At 36.8% G+C, this 23,353-nt stretch overlaps 1 protein-coding gene across 2 annotated transcripts in view; it reads right to left on the reverse strand.

Moving 5' to 3' along the window:
- Positions 1 to 23,353, reverse strand: part of CADM2 (cell adhesion molecule 2) — a 378,617-nt gene that overhangs the window by 107,691 nt on the left and 247,573 nt on the right. For both annotated transcript variants that reach the window (XM_081327196.1, XM_081327197.1), the window contains exon 4: positions 4,146 to 4,298. In XM_081327196.1, the coding sequence (XP_081183322.1) occupies positions 4,146 to 4,298 (153 nt within the window). The remainder of the gene's footprint in view (positions 1 to 4,145; positions 4,299 to 23,353) is intronic.

Consider the following 23,353-nt stretch of genomic DNA (forward strand, 5'->3'; position numbering starts at 1 on the left):
TATGTTGTATATAGTATGTTTAGGTGTGTGTCATGTATGTGTTTCACTTTAAGAGCGGACAACTAAATTTCATTTTTGATGTGTGCTGTTGTGCCCACAGTAAAAAAAATGACAATAAAGTTTATCTTATCTTGTCTTGTCTTGCATTGCCTTGCCTTGCCTTATCTTATCTTCTGCAAGAAGATTGCACAGACTGACTGTAAATAACAGCATGGCAAAGTAGCAACAATGGTCTGTTAGCAAATCTTCAAGAAATAGCATTTGCTTCAAGAATTGAAGAATTGGGGCTGGGGGCCATAATAGAAAGTGAATATGTTAAAACCTCTGGAACTGAAGTGAATTGAAACAGAAAAGTATCTGAACATAACAACTCAGACTTAACTATTGTTGATAAGAAAGACAATACCTGGAGTACCTGGAGACAGCAGAAGAGAAGAGAAAGAACTGGAGCAATGAACAAAATATGAAAATCTGCAAATAGAGTGACTTGGGCAAAAGGAAGCAAATATAGTACCAATAGTAATAGGCTTCTTGGATACAATACCAAAGCATGTGGAGCACCTCCTGAACACTATCAGCATTGACAAAATAATCATTAGTGAATTGCAAAAGGTAGATTACTGAAACAGCTTATATCCTGAAATAGAAATCCTTGTATCCTTTAATACAGGCATGTCAAACTCGTAAACATCATGTGACGTTGAGCAATGTATTGGAGCTTTTTCCCCGTTGCCAGCAATGGGGTGGGCACAGTTTCCTGGTGACGCATCTGGCCTGCAGGCTGGCAGTTTGACACCCCTGCCTATTCCAGAATTTTGGGAAGTACTGTACTCAATAGGTGAACAAAATGCCAATTCCAGTTTAAACATCTGGCTGACTCTATGATCAATAATAATTTATTAAATTTATATTCTGCTGCAGTCTCAAAGACTCCAAGTGGTAGAAATATTCAGAAAAAAATGACACAGTGGAACGTAGCATATACACACACACGCACATGCACACACACACAGCTTTTTTTTTCATAGAATGCTCAGAACGGCATTCCAGCACCTTTATTTTGTAAAAAAAAAAAAAAAAGCTCCCTCTATTGGCTTTAGGAGTAGGCAATCTTGGCTCTTTTTTATGACTTGTGGACTTCAACTCCCAGAAATCCTGAGCCAGCCACGCTGAGGGGAAAGAGAGAGGTTTCCAAGCTGAGCCATACTGGCTCAGGAATTCTGCAAGTTGGAGTCCTTGAGTCATAAAAGAGCCATGTTTGCCTAACCTGCACTAGAGGAGGACATGAAAATTATTTACAAGGTTACTTCTTTAGGAACTAAACTTTTAGAATCTAAAACAGCTAATTCAAAAAAGCAAACAAGAAAGAACCTCACATTTTTCATCTGCTTCTGTCTTTTGGAAGGTAAAATTAGATAACAAAATAATTTATTTCCTATGTTAACATCTCTGCAATGAAATCAATAAAGGTAACAGGAAAGAAATGAGAAACATTTTTCTCAATGTAATATGTCTAATTTAGCTGATGGTAGAAAAAATAGTACACTGTTGAAAACTATTTTGAATATATAACCATCTATTACAACTAAACCACTTTAAATTAAATAATTCTTAAGAATGAAATATTCTTAATTTGGACTTTACTTTTACTGTTTGGACTGTTGTGTGTTTTGAAAAATAGATTATTTAGAATCTAGTTATGTTGCATTTCAGTCTTTAAATAATTAACCTAGTATACACATAACAATATATGACGTTTTCCATGGTAAGCTTAACAACAATAGCATTTATTAAAAAGGCTAAAATAATTTTTGGTGGTATTATCTGTACATTAAAATTTTGTTTAGTCACAATCTTTCACTTTTCACATTCTGGACAAGCAGTGGTCATGTATCCTAGCAAAAGATGTTAAATATGTGCATAAGTGTAGTCAGTAGCATATGCCTTTTTAAAAATATCAAACATGCAAAGAAACAAAAATAAGTCCAAAATATCTGTATTACATCCATAAATGCCAACTTTGCAACCAATATTTCTCATCCATAACTATGGCATTCTAAGGATACCTGCATACATGCAAATGCTTCTCTGGGATCAGTAATACAGCAGGGATTGCTTTTTCCTTCCAGTAACAGATTGCTGGGAAATACCAAACATGGCCTTGGGAATTCCAATGTTTGTTACAAATTTTTCTGGATGTGGTTGGAAAGAGGCTGTTTGGCACAGGAGACCACTGCCATGAGGAACACAGCTCTGGGTCAGGGTTCGGAGCAGCTTCGGGTGGGGGCTCAGCACGGGCCACGGTGTGGCAACTGTGGGGAGGAGAATCTCCATGGCAGCTGTGGGGAGGGGAATCTCTGTGGCATGTGGCTCCGAGCCACAGGGGCAGGGGTGCAAAGGACGGGCAGTGATGCCATAGCAAGACACCGGCATCACTCCCAGTGACAGCACCTCTGAGTTCCGGCACCTTTTTTTTTAGAAAAAAAGCACTGTATATTATTCTTTCACCATTTGATTCATGCACCGATGAATCTTACTGCCTTCTGAGGAAAAAAAGATTTTTAGAAATTGCGCATATACCTAAAAATAACTCTTGCTTCTTTGTGTTATATAATGTACCACGGCTTTGACAAACATTCAGAAGTGAGCACATCTGTCAAGTTCTATTTCATTCAGTCTCTCATTATATAATCTTACAATTAACATTACAGCAGTTAGGTTTGTTACATGGTTATGCTCATTTCTATTAATAGGTGAATATTTGTAGAAATTTCTCTTTAATGTATATATATAATTTCCCTAATATACAAAATACTTATCAGTCAGTTAATTTAAATAGTTTGTTTTCCAATGCAGTATATATTATTCTATAGCTGTAATCTACCATGTTCAAATTGGAATAAATACAAATTTCAGAATGTATTGTCCAAATGTACAAAGTTTGAATTGACTAAATTTTTATTCAAATATAAACAAAATACATTTTATCTTATATCTTGGAACATTGCTAAGTTATCCATGGAGTTAGCATACTCTTTCATATTATTGTCAGAACTCTTGTGAAGTGGCAACAGTCTATCAGGATGTTTATTTTCTCATATTAGGTGAAACTATTTTTCAGTTTAGTTCAATATTACAGATTTTGGCTAGTAGCAACATTATAGTTTATTTGGGGGAAATATTTACATGAAGCTATGTATCTTGCTATAATAATAATAATAATAACAACAACAACAATAATAATAACAACAGCAGCAGCAGCAACAATAACAATAATAACAATTTTATAATAATAAAAAATAAACTTCAGTCTTGTAAATTTATTTCAATTTTTGCCCTCCATGTGAAATTTCTTCAAACTCCCATCATCCCTGTTTTGTGAGCAGAGATTTTCTTCATGTCTCCATGTCATTTAGAAATTTACTTTCTGTATTGTCTAGTAACCAGGAAAGTATATACAGCACTCATAAAACTATTATTTAATGCTACAAGAAGTTAATAATGGACATAATGAATTATGATACATAGAGCTAATATAAATGTAAATTGGGACATAACTTCCTTCCTTCCTTCCTTCCTTCCTTCCTTCCTTCCTTCCTTCCTTCCTTCCTTCCTTCCTTCCCATTCAATATTACCCATTAGATTCCCAAAATATTAGCATTTGTATTTGGTATGGATTTTAGCACAGTACTTCCTCTCTCCTCTCAAGTTATACACCCTCTCTTCACCTTTGACTTCTCACACTTGAATAAACTGAATGATTCAGTTCATGATTTTTAGTAACCATAACTTACCAAGTTCAACCTATATGAACTGTAATTAACTTCAATTATTAACAGTGGAAACAAGCCAACTTTGAACCACGATTTATGAAATTTTATCACCTTTAATCACAGTTTGCTTATTAGGAGATAAATTGAACTAAGTGAACTAGAACAAAATAGAGAGTTTCCACTCTTGTCATGACTGGAACAAAAGATGAAAGGAGAGAAGAAGCTGTGTAGGTCAGAAAATAAATGAGGTTTCTTCTTGGGACTGAGTGCTACATTGATTTACAGCTATTTTCAGCTGAAGGTTTTATGAAGTTTTAGTAAACACTGAATATGTTCTTCCAACTTACATTATTTTCAGTATGACGTGCTTACCTAGAACAGTGAGAAAAGCCTTGGATGTCTTGACAGGCATAGTAAATAAAGAACAGGTATACTGCCCTTCATCTGACAATGAAACATCAGTGACTCTAATGGTCAATTCATGCCATGAAGCTCGAAGCAATTCAATCCTATTGTCCCGCAAGGCTGTAAACAAAAAAATAAATAGAAATATTTCATTAATAAATGTAGTCAATTCTACATTCTGTTTGTCAGTTTTAATTTGGAGCTAGAAGACTATCCTATGAACAATATAGTTTAACCTAAAAAATAAATATTAACAGATACAGCATGCCATTCATATACACAAAAGATAGTTTGACAAATTCATTAATGTTCTAAAAGAAAGGTGCAAACAAAAAGAAAAAAAAGAAGGTTCAGTTTTGTAAATACTCTTTTTGCAAGGCAGTACATTGTTAAAATCAAAGCATAGTCATAGTGAGGAGAGATATAAAATAGAAAGCTAATGTTCATTCCATTTTATATGTTACAGCTTTTTTGAAATGTATGTATTTAAAATGCTTGCTGTTTATAATAAGAATAACCTTGCATTTTTGCAAAATAAAAAAGTCTTGCAGTCTCTTCGACAGGAGCAACTGTACAAAGCACTTGTGGATGATCTCAAGTCTTCTCTTTGTCTAGAGAGGAACTGGTCTACTCACCAGCTCTTTATTTCACTTTATCCCATTATTTCAGTGCAGCCATCTCCAGTTCGCTATTTCTTCCCTGGATGTCAGTCTTTCATACATAGGCAGTCCTCAATTTACAATCATTTCTTCAGTGACCATTCTAATGCGGACCTCCTTGACAAGAGTCCAAAACTTAACTACTATGTTATACTTAATTCTTGGTCTTCAATTATATGAATTGTGTCTGTGAGAGTGTAAAATATATGTAAATATGTAAATATTTCTAAAGCTGCAATGTGTAGGAATCTGAACAAAGCACCTTTTTTTAAAAAAAGGCTGATTTTTGCAAGTTTCACAGAACATCTGCAAAAGCTGTTTCTGTCTCTTTACATGAATGTTCATGTGCAGACAATACTTCCACAAGAACCACTAATGAAGTGAATATGCAGTTACTATACAAACATGAAAACAGCTTCTGAAGTATGCGTGTGATTCGTGTAATAACCTGGATGCTTTAACAAAATTGCAAATTGCTCCTTCATATACTTTGCACAGCACAACAGAGTTCCATAGTATCAGTTTTATTGACTAGATAATCCTTTCGGTTTACTATACCAACATGTGGTGCCTTGTAATGCATTAAGAATAAACACACCTTTTACAAGATATATTTTTTATTTGCTGACTGTGTTGCCTAAAGAGAATCATGAATTTTATAAAATAGTCTGAAATGAAATAGGTACTTCCAAAATATCAAACACAGATTGGAGATTTAATCAGTAAGTGTTAATCTAACAGTGTCAGTTAAGAATGCATACATTCTCTTTTATGCCTTGTAGGTGTTGGTAATGACCTACAAAGCCCTACATGGCATGGGTCCGGAATACCTTGGGGAGCACCTGCGGCCGGCGTCAACTTCCCTCTGCCCAGTACGCTCCCACAGAGAGGGCCTCCTCAGGGTGCCACCGGTCAAAGAATGCTGACTGGTGGCCCCCAGGGGGAGGACGTTCTCTGTGGGCGCGCTGGATTTATGGAACCATCTTCCGGTCGAGCTCCGGATGGCCCCTGACCTCCGCTCCTTCCAGCGCGATCTCAAAACCTACGTTTTCGAACAAGCTGGCCTGGCCTGATGGGATGGGGTTGGGTTTTATTAATGTGTTTTAACCTACTTTTAATGTGTTTTAACTTATTCGTGGGCATTTTATTTAATTGTTTTTAATTTTTGTATCTTGTTTTTGATATGTATTGCCCTGAGTCCTTCGGGAGAAGGGCGGTATACAAATTTAATAAATAAATAAATAAATAAAGGAGTAGAATGGAGAGAAATGAAGAAAATGTTAGGGAAAATAAAGGGAATGAACTGTAGGATGAATTATAATTACTGTATTTCCACATTCTTTTCAACTGTAGATTGATATCTTACAGTGTGTTGGCCACTGGATCATACTCCAATTTCTGGCATACTTGGTTAGAACTGATTCCTCTTCTATTGCTTGCAGTATATCTGTGGACGTTCTATTAATTCCGGGAACCTTCTGATTTAATAATGACAGGAGTGCTTAACTAAATTTATCCTGTAGTACTAGAGATTTTTCATTTTTGTTTGATATTTGAATCAGTTAGTATTTGCCAGTCGAGGCCCTTCAGTGTACCAATTCAGGGTTGGAACCCCCATCTCAATTCTTCAGATCTTTCCGAAGACTTTACAAAAATGCCAGTGAATAGATTTAGGATGAACCATGTAAATGAAGACTCAACCACCCAGGCCAAAAGTATCTAAAAAGGTTAAATCATGGCAACTGGACCAAAGTTTATTAAAACTGAGACATTTCATTACTTCTTCAGTCAAAATGAAAATTTTGGATAGGCAGAGAGTTAATGAGTTGTTGGAATGAACCAGGTCTTGCCACACTGACTGCAGGGAATTTCTCCCCAAAATGAAAAGCAACATGTAAATGAAGACTGAATTATTCAGGCCACAAGTATTTAAAAAGGTTAATTCATAGCAACTTTACCACAGTTTATTAGTCTCAGTTTTAATAAATGTTTGCCATGTTGCCATGATTTAACCTTTTTAGATATTAAGGATGAACCATTCTAAATAATAACTTAGAATGAAGAAACACAAGAAAGGAAATGAGTTTTTATTAAGAATACATAGGCAGTTGGTATAATTTTGCTACTGTAGTTACAGCTGCTTAACAATCTCTATGAAAACAAGCACCATTTTATTTAAGCTGCAACCTTTTGTTGTGTTTCATCAAATTTAAAACAGCAAAATTATTTTGGTCGGATTATTTGATCAATACAGTAAATAAACCCACAAGATAAAAGGCACAAAATTTCAGAAAATGAACATCGGTCCAGATAGTAATGTTATAGCAAAGAATGTTTAGTTTTTAATCATGTGCATATAACGGAATTATAGAACTATAATTTTAGAAATTTATTGTTTCCATGACAAAAGTACCATTCAATAATAACAAAAAATGTTCACAATTATCTTGGATTTTTTTTTTTAATCTCAGCAATGTATTTTAGTTGTGTTTGGGAGGGTATATACTTGTATGTGTACTGGAAAGTTTGTTAATAATCTAATGAATTCATTGCAAATCACTTTACCAGCTATTGTAGGTCTAGATTGTGTACACCTTATCTAAAACAATTTTATAAAATTAATATTTGTAGTAACTATCTGGAATTAACAAATATAATAAATATTGTAGCAGTTTGAAGATAGGTAAGTAAATAAGAAGGTGGATAGATAGACAAAATCTATCTAGGGGCGGTGGTGAGGCCCCTCCTCAAGAAGCCTGCCTTGGACCCAGCTGTATTGAACAACTTTCGTCCGGTCTCCAACCTTCGCTTTCTTGCGAAGGTTGTTGAGAGTGTGGTGGCGCACCAGCTCCCTTTGGTCCTGGATGAAGCGGATTATCTAGACCCGTACCAATCGGGTTTCAGGCCCGGGCACAGCACGGAGACGGCATTGGTCGCGCTGGTGAATGATCTCTGGAGGGCTCGGGACAGGGGTCATTCCTCTGTTCTAGTCCTATTGGACCTCTCAGCGGCTTTCGATACCATCGACCATGGTATCCTGCTGCGGCGTCTCAGGGGATTGGGAGTGGGAGGCACGGTTTTACAGTGGTTCTCCTCCTATCTCCAGGGACGCTCGCAGTCGGTGTTGACAGGAGGGCAGAGGTCGACCGCGAGGTCTCTCGTTTGTGGAGTTCCTCAGGGGTCGGTCCTCTCGCCTCTCCTGTTCAACATCTATATGAAACCGCTGGGTGAGATCATTCGTGGCTTTGGAGTTGGGTATCATCAGTACGCTGATGATACCCAGCTTTTTCTTTCTACCCCAAACCACCCCAGTGATGCCCTCAACGTGATGTCCCGTTGCCTGGAGGCGGTTCGGGTCTGGATGGGGAGGAACAGACTTCAACTCAACCCCGACAAGACCGAGTGGCTTTGCATACCTTCATCCCGGGTCTATTCGGATATTCCATCTCTTTCTATGGGGGGTGAATTATTACCCCCCGTAGATAGGGCTCGCAACTTGGGAGTCCTCCTAGATTCGCGGCTTACCTTGGAAGATCACATGGTGGCCGTGACTAGGGGGGCTTTCGCCCAGGTTCGCCTGGTGCGCCAGTTGCGGCCCTATCTAAGCCGGGATGATTTATGCACGGTCACTCACGCGCTCGTGACCTCTCGTCTAGACTACTGCAACGCCCTCTACATGGGGCTTCCCTTGAGGACCACCCGGAGGCTCCAGCTGGTACAGAATGCAGCCGCGAGAGTTGTGTTGGGAGTTTCCCGATACTCCCACATGACACCTCTGCTCCGTGAGCTGCATTGGTTGCCAGTTGTCTTCCGGGTGAGATTCAAGGTGCTAGTAATGGCGTTCAAAGCCCTCCATGGCATGGGGCCGGAGTACCTCAGGGAACATCTGCTGCCGGCATCAAGCTCCCTGCGCCCTGTGCGTTCCCACAGAGAGGGCCTCCTCAGGGTGCCACCGGTCAGAGAATGCCGTCTGGTGGCCCCCAGGGGGAGATCCTTCTCTGTGGGCGCCCCGGAGCTATGGAACCAGTTACCGGTTGAGCTCCGGACGGCACCCGATCTGCGCTCCTTTCGCCGCGATCTGAAAACATACTTGTTCGAGCAAGCCGGCCTGGCCTGAGGGGGGATTGGTGGGGTTTTTATCATTTTTATTGGGGTTTTTATTATGTATCAATTGTATTTTAATCGGGCATGCATTTAATTATTTTTTAATTTTTGTAAATTTCTGTGTTTTATTCTTGCCCTGTACACCGCCCTGAGTCCTTCGGGAGAAGGGCGGTATAGAAATGATAATAAATTAAATTAAATTAAATTAAAATCTTTAAAGACAAACAGCATCCCAAAGCAAACTTGACAGACTTGGCTGATGACATAATACTCTCTTCTTTTTATGGTGGTGACATAAATGCCAAAGGACACAAAACTGTCAGTCTTGTTGTTTATTTTCTATCTTAGACTAATAAAAGAATGTGTGTGATTGACAAGAGGCAGACACGGGCATGGTCTCAGGCACACAGTGTGCACTTATGTTTGAAAAAAGATATTGATGGTTTCAGGGTTGTGTTATTTATTATTGGATTTTCCAGTCCTAACTTTGCTTTCCTTTTTCAAAAACTTTTAGAGGCAACTTTATTGATTTTAAAAAATCCTGTAATAATCACCTTATTAACAATAGCGGTGTCTGAGCAATACAGTGATAATCTGACAAGTTTGCTATAATAATCTTCTTTTTTTAAATTCCCTTGACTTCTAAAGAATTGCTTTAGTGAGATGGGCATAGAAGTCGAATACACAAAGAAACAAGAAACTTCTTTTACCATTATGCAATCACTAAGACTAAATTAAAATACAATCACATGATATAATTCCTTCATAAAGTTTCATATATCTTTGAGCCAAGAAGCTTACAGAGTTGGGCAGCCATCTAAATCAAATAAATCAAATAAATGGATGGATGGGTGGATCGGAATAAATATGTGTTGAAAAAAAATCCATATAGATGTTGGCTTAACTGGTCAAACTATGCTTCTGTGAATCCCTGATTAAACAAAATTAGACAACCTTAATATGGCACAAAGTTAACCCCACCATTTCCCATAAATTTGAATGCCAATGAATTGCTGATGTGTAGTTGTTGACAAATTCAAAATAAGAAAAATATGGATATCCTTCTAGTCAGTACTTTGTAATATTTCTTTGACATGCATTTTCAATGAAGAAATTGAAGGTGAAGATAGATTTAACATTTAAGCAATATAATAAAATGTATGCATTCTAATCTGCAGATAGAAGACATATTTAATTTTGTATCATGTGTCAGCTTTGGCTTACTCAAATACTGAAACACATTCAGCTAGGTAAAATAAACTATTATATATAACAATACTTTCAAAAAATAAAAAAAATAAAAAATGAAATACTAGAAGTGTTTTTGTAAAATAAAAGTTTTACATGTATTGCAAGTTATAAAGTTGGAATTCTCAGAAGAAATCTATATATGTAGTAAGGTAGAAACTAACATTGCTTACAAAAATACTCTTAAACTTTTTTTTAAAAAAAATAAATAAATTATTATCTGTATGGAATAAGAGTTAATTTATTTTAATTGCTGAATTTTTTATTACACAATTTATAAGCCAGTTTTACTCATGTACATGAAGAACAGCAGAAACAAATTTGGTCTGTTGCCAGAATTTGGTCCCCATAAGTGCTGAATAATTTCCAGTCAATATGGAGGTCTACGTACAGTATGTCCATATAATGCTGAATAATTTCCAGTCAATATGGAGGTCTACGTACAGTATGTCCATATAACTGACTGTAAGATGGACTGCTCATATATCAATATGTGTGTATGTGTGTGTATGTACATGTACATGTACACAGAAACGCACACATATTGATATATGAGCAGTTCACCTTACATTCAATTATCAACACTCAAAATCTGATTTATCCTTACTCTACATTGATCATATATTCAAATTGTGATGTCAACAAGTAATCAGATTGTATGATCTGTCATTATATTTACTAAACCCCATCTTGAAGAGATGTGAGATCATCTCAAACATTATACTGAACATATTTTTAAAGCTGTGTTTACCAAAATAGCACGTAACTGAGAACTGCAAACTATCAAAATCATATGACTTTTTTAGTGGTATTTTAAATCCTATCTCCAGGCAAAACTCCATTTAATTAGAAATAAAGGCAGCAAGAGACACAGTCCTTCTTGAAATGTGAGTCACTGTCAGACATTCACTTATTCTCCCCCTCTCCTTTTAAGAATGTTTAACTCCAGAAGGAAAATTCCCTGGCTGTGAAATGAGAATATTTGCTTTATGCCCAAGGGTACCACACAATTTAATTGACTAATGCCTTTTTGCATAGGAGAGATTAAGTGCTGAATCTGTAAAAGATGCTGAAATGGAATGACATGAAAACATATGAAGTAGTCAGGTTTCAGATGTATATGTTAGACAGATGCAGAGAAGTAACCCAAACTCAATAATGTTCTTTTGGAATACTGGAATTGTGCTAAATGCATTAGTTCCTCTTGCTGTATGGATTTGCATTTTTAGAACTATTGAATGGGTGTACATGAATCATGTGTGGTGTCAGCACTGATTATTTTAAAGATTTTATATCTCTTCCAGTTTTTAAGCCTAGCAGTATGATGAAGCATGAAAATAAAACCAGGCTTCCCTGAAGGAAATCAATAAATTGATACCAAAAAATAAAATGAGCAGTCTGAAAACACACACACACACACACACACACACACACACACATACACACACACAGAGAGAGAGAGAGAGAGAGAGAGAGAGAGAGAGAGAGAGAGAGAGAGAGAGAGAGAGAGAGCAAGAGAGAGAGCAAATGTCTATGATTGAAGCTTCTTTGAACTTAAAGCCCCAGGCCAAACGCCCCATCCCCATCCTGTCCCTAGGGAGAAGATTAAAAATTATAAAAAGATAATTGATTTTAGTTTAGTTTAGTTCTACAATAGTTTCAGGTATATGATATTAGTCACGGAGAAAGCAAATGCATGTTGCTCAAAAATATTGTGTGTTCCTTTAAAAAACAAAACAAAACAAGCAGACTTCCTTTGATTTCTCTTTCCAGAGTTATTTTTATCCAGCTACCAAGCTCAAAATTTGACTTTTTTTATTTTGATAGTGTCTAAATTCTGGGGACAGAACCAATAATTTATGCATGCTTAACAAATGATCAATAATCATATGAGCAAATTTGTGGATTGTTAGTAGTATGATAATTACTGAGTTGTATTTCCAGCTGCAAGAACTGCCACTGTCCCTTTAAATATTATCTGGACCAACATACAAGGAAGCATTTCTAGTAAGCTGCAATACAAAAGATTGTACTGACGTTTATGGAAAAATCTTTTAAAATAATCTTTTACAGGTATACTAGGACAGAATCCTTAAGCTCATTAAGAAATCACATAAATAGTTGATGTCAGTTTCCTATTAATAGAGATTATTGAGTGAGAGGGTCACATTTCCATTGAAGAACTGCAGAAGTAGCTTAGATCAAATTGTTAGTATCACAAATGCTTGATCGAAATAAACTATGAAAAAGCACTTTGAATTAAAACATATTATTAATAAAACATATTAAAAATCTACAAAAGTTTTAAAAACAGTTTCTTCAAATTTGAATCAATATAAATTAATAATATTTTAAGATATAGTTTACTAAAATGAATATACTTGATATTTTAAAACTGGAATTATATCACAATAATATATTGTATGGAAAAAAGTAAAATTGTATTTGCAATTCATCATTTTCTCTACCTCTCTAATTTTATACTTCTTAGTATTAAGTACAACCCAAAGATGCTTTTTCCTGAGGCAACTGGATTTTCTTGTTTTTCTTTGAAGACATTTTGCTTGTCATCCAAGTAGCTTCTTCAGCTCTGACTAGTTAGTGGGGAATGGAAAGATTTATACTCCTGCAGACAGCTGTTCATTTGCATTCTTTTAGCGAGTCATTAAAGCTACCTGGAGGCTTATCTGTGTCTTCAGGGTCACCTGAGTAGTGGAAATGGGTATGGAGTCTTCTTGGAATTGTTGAAAGGACTGTGTTGTAGACTGGAGATAGATGTTGTCGAATCCCTTTCTCTCTGTTGAGAGAGGCCTGTTCTATTTTGACATAAATGGCCTCTTTGACCCCTCTTTCAAACCAGTGGTCCTCTCTGTCCAAAATGTGGACTTTACTGTCTTCGAAAGAGGGGCCTTTGTCTTTTAAATGCAGATGGACTGCTGATGGGTTTGTTCTCCTATGTTGTGCCATATGTTTATGAAGTTGTTGTTTCATTTCCCCAATGTACAGATCTGCACATGTCTCGCTGCATTGTACTGCATATACCATGTTGCTCAGTTTGTGTCTGGCTGTTTTATCCTTGGGGTGCCCATACTTCTGCTTTAGTGTTTGAATAGCACGTATGTTGCAATGTATGGAATGATTTAATTGCTTTGTTTATTGTTTTCTTCATCTATTATAGAGGAGCTCATGCTAGGTCTTCTTTGAGATTTGAGGAAGGTCCACTTGGGATGGCCACGTGTTCTGAGGGTTGACAAGTGTTAGCAGCATCAAGTCAGTCACCTACAACATTGCAAAATATCTACTATACTAGCTCCTCTAGTTGGTAACACCATTCATCATATCAATAATTCAACGACTTCACCAACAAGGTCTGGGAAATAAAACTGGATGTGGATTATTTTCTATAATGTGACTTCACTCTTCACTTGCATCCCAACAACAGAAGCTGTCATGGTAGTGAAAAAATGTCTGCTATAAGACAGCACTCTAGATGACAGAACCAACCTCAGCCCAGACCACATATGTGCCATGCTGGACCTCTGCCTGACTACTACCTATTTTCAATACAGAGAAGTTTCTACAGACAAAAACATGGCTGCACCATGGGCTCATCTGTGTTCCCCATTGTGGCCAATCTCTACATGGAAGAGGTAAAAACCAAAGATCAAAACATTGGAAATATTCACCAAACATATCAACTTGGTGAACAAATACATCAAATTCACATGTGAAGATGTTAAGGAAAATAGTCTAGCCTGGACTGTGCTGTATACATTAAGGAAAACAGAAGCTTTAACATTGAAATTTACAGAAAACCCACTCACACAGATCATTATTTATATTTTGATTCACATTATCCACTGGAGCATAAAAATGGAAGTTATCAGACCCCTACACCACAGAGCTGAAGGCCTGCCTACCAGCAAAGAAGGAAAAGAAAAAGAAATAAAATACATCAGGGAAGCCTTCAGAAATGTGGCTATCCCAAGTGGGCCTTCCTCAAATCTCAAAAAAGACCTAGCAGGAGCGCCTCCATATCAGATGAAGAAAACAATAAATGAAGCAATTAAATCATTCCATACATTGCAGGAATTTTGGAAAAGCTCAGGAGGGTCTTCAGCCAACACAACATATGTGCACACTTCAAGCCAAAGAATACGCTAAGGCAGAAGCTTGTCCGTCCCAAGGATAAAACACCCAGATGCAAACTGAGCAACATGGTATACTGTATGCAGTAGAATGCAGTTAGCTATGTGCAGATCTGTAGCAACTTTGGGATAATATGACCTGGATGACTGAGAATCTCCATAGATATTAAGTACAAGTTTCATAGTTTCTAATTCCATTCTTTTTCTTACATGCAGATCATCAATTTGGAGAAAACTGTCTTAAGTCTAAACCTAGATCAGCTTTTGGCACAGTTAATTCATGCTTGTGCAAATTCAATTAGTCATATATTAAGAATTGCCAAGAGTTAGACATAGCTGAATAGATAACATCAGCATTAGCATCGTCATTATCATCATCATCAGCAGCAGCAGCAGCAGCAGCAGCAGAGTGAGTTAGTGGACTAGGGCCTATTTTAGGAAGAGGTTGCATTAATTTAAGATGTGTCATAAAGTTCCGCAAGGAATGAAGGGGCTTTTTCCTATTTGGCTGCTTGAGTCCAGTCCACTATTCCACAGCTGTATCTAATGATTGGACTTGTCCAGGGTTTTAATTGCCTTGATGGTATGTCTTCTACTTGGTTTGGACTTTACGATCTTCTTCACTCTCTTGATGTATTCATGTCTAAACGTTTTCTTGTCTTCAGTGTACTTGATGTTGTCAGCTTGAAAGATGTTCAGGAATTGATTGTGATTGTCTTCATCCAGACTCTTGATGTTATTTCCATAACCAAGGAATCCTTATAATAAACCAAATAGTTTGCAATCCTGTGTTGTCCTTAGAATTGTACCTGGATTTTAAAATCATTCTAATAGCTAGGAACAGAATGAACATTTAGGTATTTTTTAACCATAATAAATACATTGTGAAATATACATTTTAAATCAATCTATAATCCTACAGAAATTGTACTGTGCTATTAATAGCTTTGATTACAACTGTTCCATTAAATGTGGCTGAAAATAAATGAGTATGAAAACCAATATGCCTCATAGTGAGGATTTGCAGCACCATTGATTGCCTAAACATTTGATCTTTGTCATGTTAATATAGCAAATACTGTATTTACTTGATGACTAAGAACTCACTCATAAGTTTTAAAGACTTCATTATCTCTGGAAGTCATTTTAGAAATTGTAGTTCCAGGAACAAAAAGCTTTCTCCTGTATGTAATAAAAACTGATTATTGACAAAATTAAGAGCAAAATAGGAATGATTTTCAGTAATAAAACAAACTGACACTTTCATTAATCTCGCAAACATTCAAAGCATCATAAAATAAAAACAATTTATCATTGGTTCTATGTACTCCAAATATTTTTCCTCCCATTAAATATCAGTGAATCTGCATAAAGTAATAATCAGGATTTATAATTACAAGAATAACACACTTTAATTTCTATTCTTTGATTCCCTGAAAAGTGTGACATCATGGCATTGGGAAAAAAATAGAGTGATATTCTTTGCCTATGTAGTTCGAATTACAAGATGACTCTGATAAGTAAAATCACATAGTATCCTAAACTAACCTTAATCCAGAATAAACATATTCATGGATTATTTGTGAAAGTGATACCTTGGTATGAAATAATTTTCTTAGGCTATCAGGTCTCTATTTTCCAGGTAAGTGGATGTTGAAGAATCCTTTTGTAGTTCATAATTATAACAATAATGCTCACCATCTATATTTCTAGACTATATATGAGCAACAAAATATGAAAATATTGGAATCCTCCTATATCATAAGGCCTACTGAATCAAGACAACAATCCATTTGGTCCCAAATCCTTCCAACATCGTCTAATTGTAACCCTGCAATAATTGTATATTATCTCTAAAATGTTATTAATTATAATAGTTGGCAGACATGTCCTCAGTGAACTTATCAACCCCTTCAAAAACCACTGTCATTCTCAAAGTCTGTTTAAAAATATTCACAAAATGTTCTTTATATGAGAATCTCTGGGCTTGATAAAGTCACAACAAATAATGAAACAAAACTATACTTTTAGAAAATTATATGACATATGTTACAACTGTGGAAAAGTTTAAAGGATTGTCATTCTTTACAATGAAGCCAAGTGAAATTACTTTACTATTAGGACAGCCCTCAGCCCTGTCCTAATAGTAAGTAAAAGCTCCTTCATTACCCTGCTTCAGGTTGTTTCAAAGATTACCTTCTGCACATTTAGGAGCTGTTATAATTTACTGTGCACCTGTGGTAAATTAAATTGATTGGACAAAACCTGGAAAGGCACACACCCCTTTGGAAATGCATAGTGTAGCAGAGCAAAAGGCATGAGATCAAAGGAACTGCCTGAAGAGCTCAGAGAAAGGATTACTGCAAGACACAGATGGGATGGCTACAATAAAATTTCTGCTGCGCTGAAGATTCCTAAGAGCACTGTGGCCTCAATAATTCTCAAATGGAAGAGGTTTGGCATAATCAGGGCTCAGTCAAATTGAGCAATTGGGGGAGAAGGGCCTTAGTAAGAGAGATGACCAAGAGCCCAAGAGATCCTAAGCTCCAGAGATCCTGTGTGGAGATGGACAGAGTTCCAGATGGAGGATGATCACTGCAGGCCTCCACTGGCTTTTTGGCAGAGTGGCTAGACAGAAGCCTTTCCTCAGTGCAAAACAAAGAAAGCCCTCTTGGAGTTTGCAAAAAAGCACCTGAAGGATTCTCAGACTATGAGGAACAAGATTCTTTGGTCTGATGAAACCACGATTGAACTGTTTAGCTTCAATTCTAAACTATATGTCTGAAAGAAACCAGGCACTGCTCATTGCTGCCCAATACTCTCCCAAAAGTGAAGCATATTGGTGGCAGAATCACACTGTGGGTTTGTTTTTCAGCAGCAGGCACTGTTAGACTGGTCAGGGTTGAGGGAAAGCTAAATGGAGCAAAGTACATGGATATCCTCAATAAAAACCTGTTCCACAGTGCTCAGGACCTCAGAGTGGGACAAAGGTTCACTTTTCAACATGACAACGATCCTAAGCACACAGCCAAAACAACACAGGAATGACTTGAGAACAACTCTGTAAATGCCGTAGAGTGGCCCAACCAGAGCCCTGACTTGAATCCTATTAAACATCCCTGGAGGCACTTGGAAATGGCTGTCCATTGATGGTTTCCCTCAAATCTCACTGAGCTTGAGAGGATTTGTAAGGAAGAATGGCAGAAAATCCTCTAATCAGGTGTGCAAAACGTATTGCATCATACCCAAAAAAACTCGAGGCTGTGATTACTGCCAAAGATGCTTCAACAAAGATGCTTCTCAATCTAGTTAGTTACTGACCAGTTAATGATACCATTTTAAAATTATGTTGAGAAAAAAAATATTATCATTTTCATGTCTATAGTTTACAGACGTCACCAGGAGCCATGGTTGTGCAGTGGTCAGAATGCTGCATTACAGGCTAACTTTGTCATTATCAGGAGTTCAATCCTGACCAGCTCAAGGTTGAATCAGACTTCTATCCTTCCAAGGTTGGTAAAATGAGGAGCCAGATTGTTGGGTGCAATATGCTCATATCTCCTCCAGAAGAAAAATCTATGTTAAGAGTAAAATAATTGTATATATAAACATTTAGGATAATAAACTCTAAAAGTGCAAGACATGACTAGGTTGCATATGACCAGTTTCACATAGCTGTTGTTTGTTCACCATGTTTTTCTTCTTCCATATTATTGTGTACACATTACATTCCCTACATCCTCTTCATCACATTTCTATTGCTTTTTGCCTACTTTTCTCTGTTTGATTTTTAATAATTACACACCCATACATGTTATTTCTTATGCTTCCTCTATACTTCTTTCTATAATCTGAAATTGTTCTGCTTCCCATTTGTCCTACTGTTTTTGCCATTGACTTTTATGTTTTTCATTGTCTTAAATAATTTGTCTCTCCACATACTTTCTTGGGGAAAAACACCCTCTACATCAAGGAAAATATAAAATATATATTTTTAAAAGTCTCTGACATCACCCAATTGTGGAGGGCAGCTCTCAAATGTGCCATGCAGTTAAAAAAATGAAACCCTTAAACCAAAAGAAGTGCAAAGATTCACTGGTGAATAGGTGTAAGGTGTAAGGAAAACTTAATTTTAAAGCCTGATGTGCCAGAATCTGTTCTATTGATATTGTTGCTTTTTACATAACTGACTGCTTCTTTCCCTTTTTCTACTGCTATTTTCATTTAATTTATTTTTTAAATTTGTTCTCTTTATATTTCTACATTTTCCACTCCATTCTCCTTTTCCCCCTATTCATTCTCTTCAAAAGAACTCTCTCTTCATAACATTATTGTGTATTTAATAGTTTATTTCTGTTTTCTCCCTCCTTCCTTTACTTCTTCTCAGTCAACCTGGAGAGAAATATATTATAGGTAACATCTCCTGCTGGGGACCTATTTAGTTTGGTTTCATAGCCTCTTTTAGGTCTTTCATGACTTTACAAGTTTAAAGCTCCCACTGTTTTCAGCAATTGCATTTTTCTCTGTAACAAGCTTTCTCTTGAGACAACTCTGTTGTTCTCTGCAGAAAGGAGATTGAAAAACCTTCCCACCTTTCTAAGAGTTAGTTTTATGATCCTTCACATTTGATCACATTATACCTAGTCAGAGATAGCTTTATGATCCATGTTTAGAGAGAATGGGGAACAATTTAGAGGAACACTCTAGAATGGCTGAAATTTTTGCAGTGATAAATTGAGAAAATCAGAACTGCTGAGAAAACATTACTTGGAAAGCTTATTATACAGATTTATTGGAACAGAGGGGAAAAGTATACATGGACACACACACACACACACACACACACGAGAGAGAGAGAGAGAGAGAGAGAGAGAGAGAGAGAGAGAGAGAGAGAGAGAGAGAGAGAGAGAGAGATTGTTCTAACGGTTAAGGCACAAGGCTAGAAAGTGGGAAATGGTGAATTCAAGTCTACCTTAGCCATGAAAGCCAACTTGGTGTCTTTTCGCCAGCCCCTCTCTCTCAGCCCAATCCATCTCACAGGATTGTTATGAGGAAAATAGGAGGAAGGTGTATTTTATATGTTTGCTGACTTGAGTTATTTATAAAATAACAAGTTGAGATATAAACAAAATAAAAAATAATAACTGCCTTCGCTGCTCTAAACTGTGAAATTTGACTAGAAAAGCTTAAGTATACACTCATACTATTTAAGAAGTCTTCATTTTTTCAGCAAACACATAACTGTGAGTTTAAAACTCTTTGGAAAAGGAATTGTAAGCAAAAATAATAAAAATAAATAAATAACAATCCATTCTATTCAATAAATGTGCACATTTTCTCCATAAAAGGTAAAGGTAAAGGTTCCCCCACACATGAGTGCTAGTCGTTTCCGACTCTAGGGGCCAGTGCTCATCTCCGTTTCAAGGCCGAAGAGCCAGCGCTTGTCTGAGGACGTCTCCGTGGCACACTACTTACTATATGACAGACTAGCATAAATATTTCCAAACCATTATTAGTCTGTTTTAATTTGAAATTCAATAAATGGAATGAAATGTAGTTAAAAATGATATACCTGAAAGAGAGGCTTGCACAAGAATCATTCACAAATCAAAGAAATAACCACATTCTCTGTAGACAGTATGGAAGCTGACCTTTACAGAGATACGCAAAAACTGTTACAAAGAAAAAGAGGGCTGGAATATTTTTTAATACCTGGGAAACAGCCAAGCCGAATGCCTCCCTGATTGATTGTGGTATAAGAAGTAAAGTAAGTAAAGCACAGTCATACTTGTAAAATTATGCTAGTAAAATCTAGCTTTATAAAGTTTTTTCTATTATTATTTTTTTAGGTTATCCACCTTAAATTCATAACTGAGGGAAGCTAACAAAAATTAAAAACATCACATATGTTCCAAAGGACAGGTACCATTACAGAAACAGGGGCTCTACCTGATGACATTCCATAATAGATGGACTGAGAGCCTGATTCACCTGCCAATCCTAATGGGATGGGTAAGCATAACTGGAGAACAGTGGTCCCTCAAATAACATAGCTCTCTGCAATGGAAAGCTTTATATCATTACCAACAGTGTGAACTGGATCTGGAAGCATACTGGCAATGAACAGAGAATGCAAATCAGCAGTGTAACCGGAACGGATAAATAGCGCACAAAACTGCCTGCAACACTGCATTCTGTATCAGCTGTAAGTTTCTGGTTCAAGAGCATCCTTATACTGTATAAAGCACCATCCAGTAGTTGTTTGGGAAATGACCAGACTTGCATGACTAAAACTTTCTGGTTCAGGAATGGGTATATTAGGCAGGTAATGCAAAGTTCTGCAAAGGACCTTTCGGTCATGGCTGCCACCTGTTCTGCAAAGAGGAGCAATGAATCTAGGAAGACCCCTAAATTCCTCACAATTTCTTTTTGTGGTAATGTAACCCATCAAAAGCAATAGATGGAAATTTCCCAGAACCAGGAGACCCTAATGCCCAAACCCACTCAGGAAAATGTAGATGTTGAACAGGAACATACAAATGTATCAAGCCTAGTGAAACTCCATAGAGCAGGGGCTGAGGACTGTACCTGTCCCACCCATTAACACTGACTGAAAAGAAGGAAGGAAGGAAGGAAGAGAACTAGCACAAGAGTGCTACTCATTCCCAACTCCCAAAGTCATTTAAAAAAAAAAAACTATGAATTGTGCTATCGAAAGCTGCCAACAGTAAGATGAGCAAATAATTCTATTCCTATGAAATTCATTGTATGGTTTGGTCTATCCAGTGGGTTGACATTCCCATTGCATTTATAATGCCTACAAAACGCAGAAATCCTTTTCTTTTGCATGGCTATGTTAATATATGTATTATGAAATAACTATATTTAATGCATATATATTTTACTCTTAAACAACATTTTGTCATGGTTCTCACTAAAGAGATAGATCAAAGAATAGTCCAGCATTGTTTTGTTTTAAAAAGTCTATAATAATGAGAACAAAGTATCGGCACTCATGGATGGATGCCAGAATCTGAATTCTTGTCCCCGTAACACATCATATCATACACAATACCCTCCCTTAATTACACGTCATAATTCACATTCTCCAATTAGTTTAACATACAAAGTTTCACTTCCTTTTCTGTAGCGTGTGCTATTTCTTATCTTATCAAAACATCCGGGATAACTCCCCCCGCCCGTTCAGTGATTCAAAGCGAAACAGTTTAAAGCAAAAGGCTGCCTCTTATACTGTCAGAGCAAAAACATGCAATGTTTGCAGTGTTGACACATTTACTATATATTTTGAACATAAATTGTTTCAATAAACATAGAAAGTTGTAGACATATCATTTCTTTCTATTTCAGATTGGCACTGAAAACCTCAGAGAATAAGTTGAATATGCCTGCCCTTAAGTAAATCCAATATATTTGAATGAGCATTTAAAGTTATACCTGGGAATGCGATCATAATCAGAGATGAAGTTAAATAATTATACTGACAGTAATAAAATCAGAGAACTTTGAATTTGGAAGCTAAACAATAATATGCATTTTTTTATCAGTAACAACTGGGTTGCTAACAGGTGGTAAAACAATTCACTGGTCTAAAAACATCAAGTTTTAAACACATGGATAACCAGATGGAAATTTTAGCTTGCTATTTTTATTGACAATCAACAGAATATAAAAATTATAAAATAAAATTAATATAATGAAGGGAATTTGATTGAGAAACTATATACACAGAGAGAGAGAGAGAGAGAGAGAGAGAGAGAGAGAGAGAGAGAGAGAGAGAGAGAGATACAGAGGAACAATGTATTATGGGCATACACATTTAGGCATATGTTGGGCATTTTCAGCCAGGCTCAGATATGACTGTTGTCGCAATGTCAGTTGTGTCCGGGTGATGAGCCAATATATTCCTGGCATTGTTGCCATGCACATGAAATCCCAGCCAAATTCATCTTTTCTCTGGAAAGGCCACAGCTTCGCAGAGCTTCAGGGCAGTATATTTCTCAAAAAGCAGAGCCTCTTGCTTTATTCCATTGCCTTTCTACCATTGGTGAGAACTCTTGTCAACCCATTTCTTGGTTCTCTTCATTCAGTATAACTTTTTACCCATATTTTGAAATCAAAATATAATTATAGGTTGGCTTTATAATGCTTTGTATAGTTCTGTGTAGAAACACTGATGAAAATGCTGTGGTATGAAGGTGCCCTTCTTTTTCAGTATCCTTTATTACAATATGTGTGTGTATAACATTTTTAACAAAGGAAAAAAAGAGTAAATGGTATAATAACTGTTTTTAATGTGAAATAAGATTTTATAGACAACTCATCAAATACTGTAAAGGTACAGGTAAAGGTTCCCCCGCACATGCATGCTAGTCATTTCCGACTCTAGGGGCTGGTGCTCATCTCCGTTTCAAAGCCGAAGAGCCAGCGCTTGTCCGAGGACGTCTCCGTGGTCATGTGGCCGGCATGACTAGACGCCAAAGGCGCACGGAATGCTGTTACCTTCCCACCGGAGTGGTCCCTATTTTTCTACTTGCATTTTTACGTGCTTTCGAACTGCTAGGTTGGCAGAAGCTGGGACGAGTAACAGGCACTCACTCTGCTACGCGGCACTCGGGATTCGACCTGCCAAACTGCCGACCTTCTGATCGACAAGCTCAGCGTCCTAACCCACTGAGCCACCGCGTCCCTTAACTCATCAAATACTGTATCTGATCCCAAAGGTGCTTTTTCATGAGGCAACTAGACTTCCTTGTTTTTTCTTTGAGGACATTTCTGCTTCTCATCCAAGAAGCTTCTTCAGCTGAAGAAAAACAAGTAAGTGCAGGTATCTTTGGGATAACTTTGACCTGGATGACTGGAATCTCCATAGACATTTACTGTACCTGATGTCTCAATCAATATATATTTTTCACACCTTTTTTTAAAAAAAAATAAATTGCCAAATTGTATTAATTTCAAACTTAATAATAAAAAAATCTAACTCCTAACATTTCTT

This window comes from Vipera berus (genome assembly GCF_964194415.1).
Source record: "Vipera berus genome assembly, chromosome: 4".
Classification (NCBI taxonomy): domain Eukaryota; kingdom Metazoa; phylum Chordata; class Lepidosauria; order Squamata; family Viperidae; genus Vipera; species Vipera berus.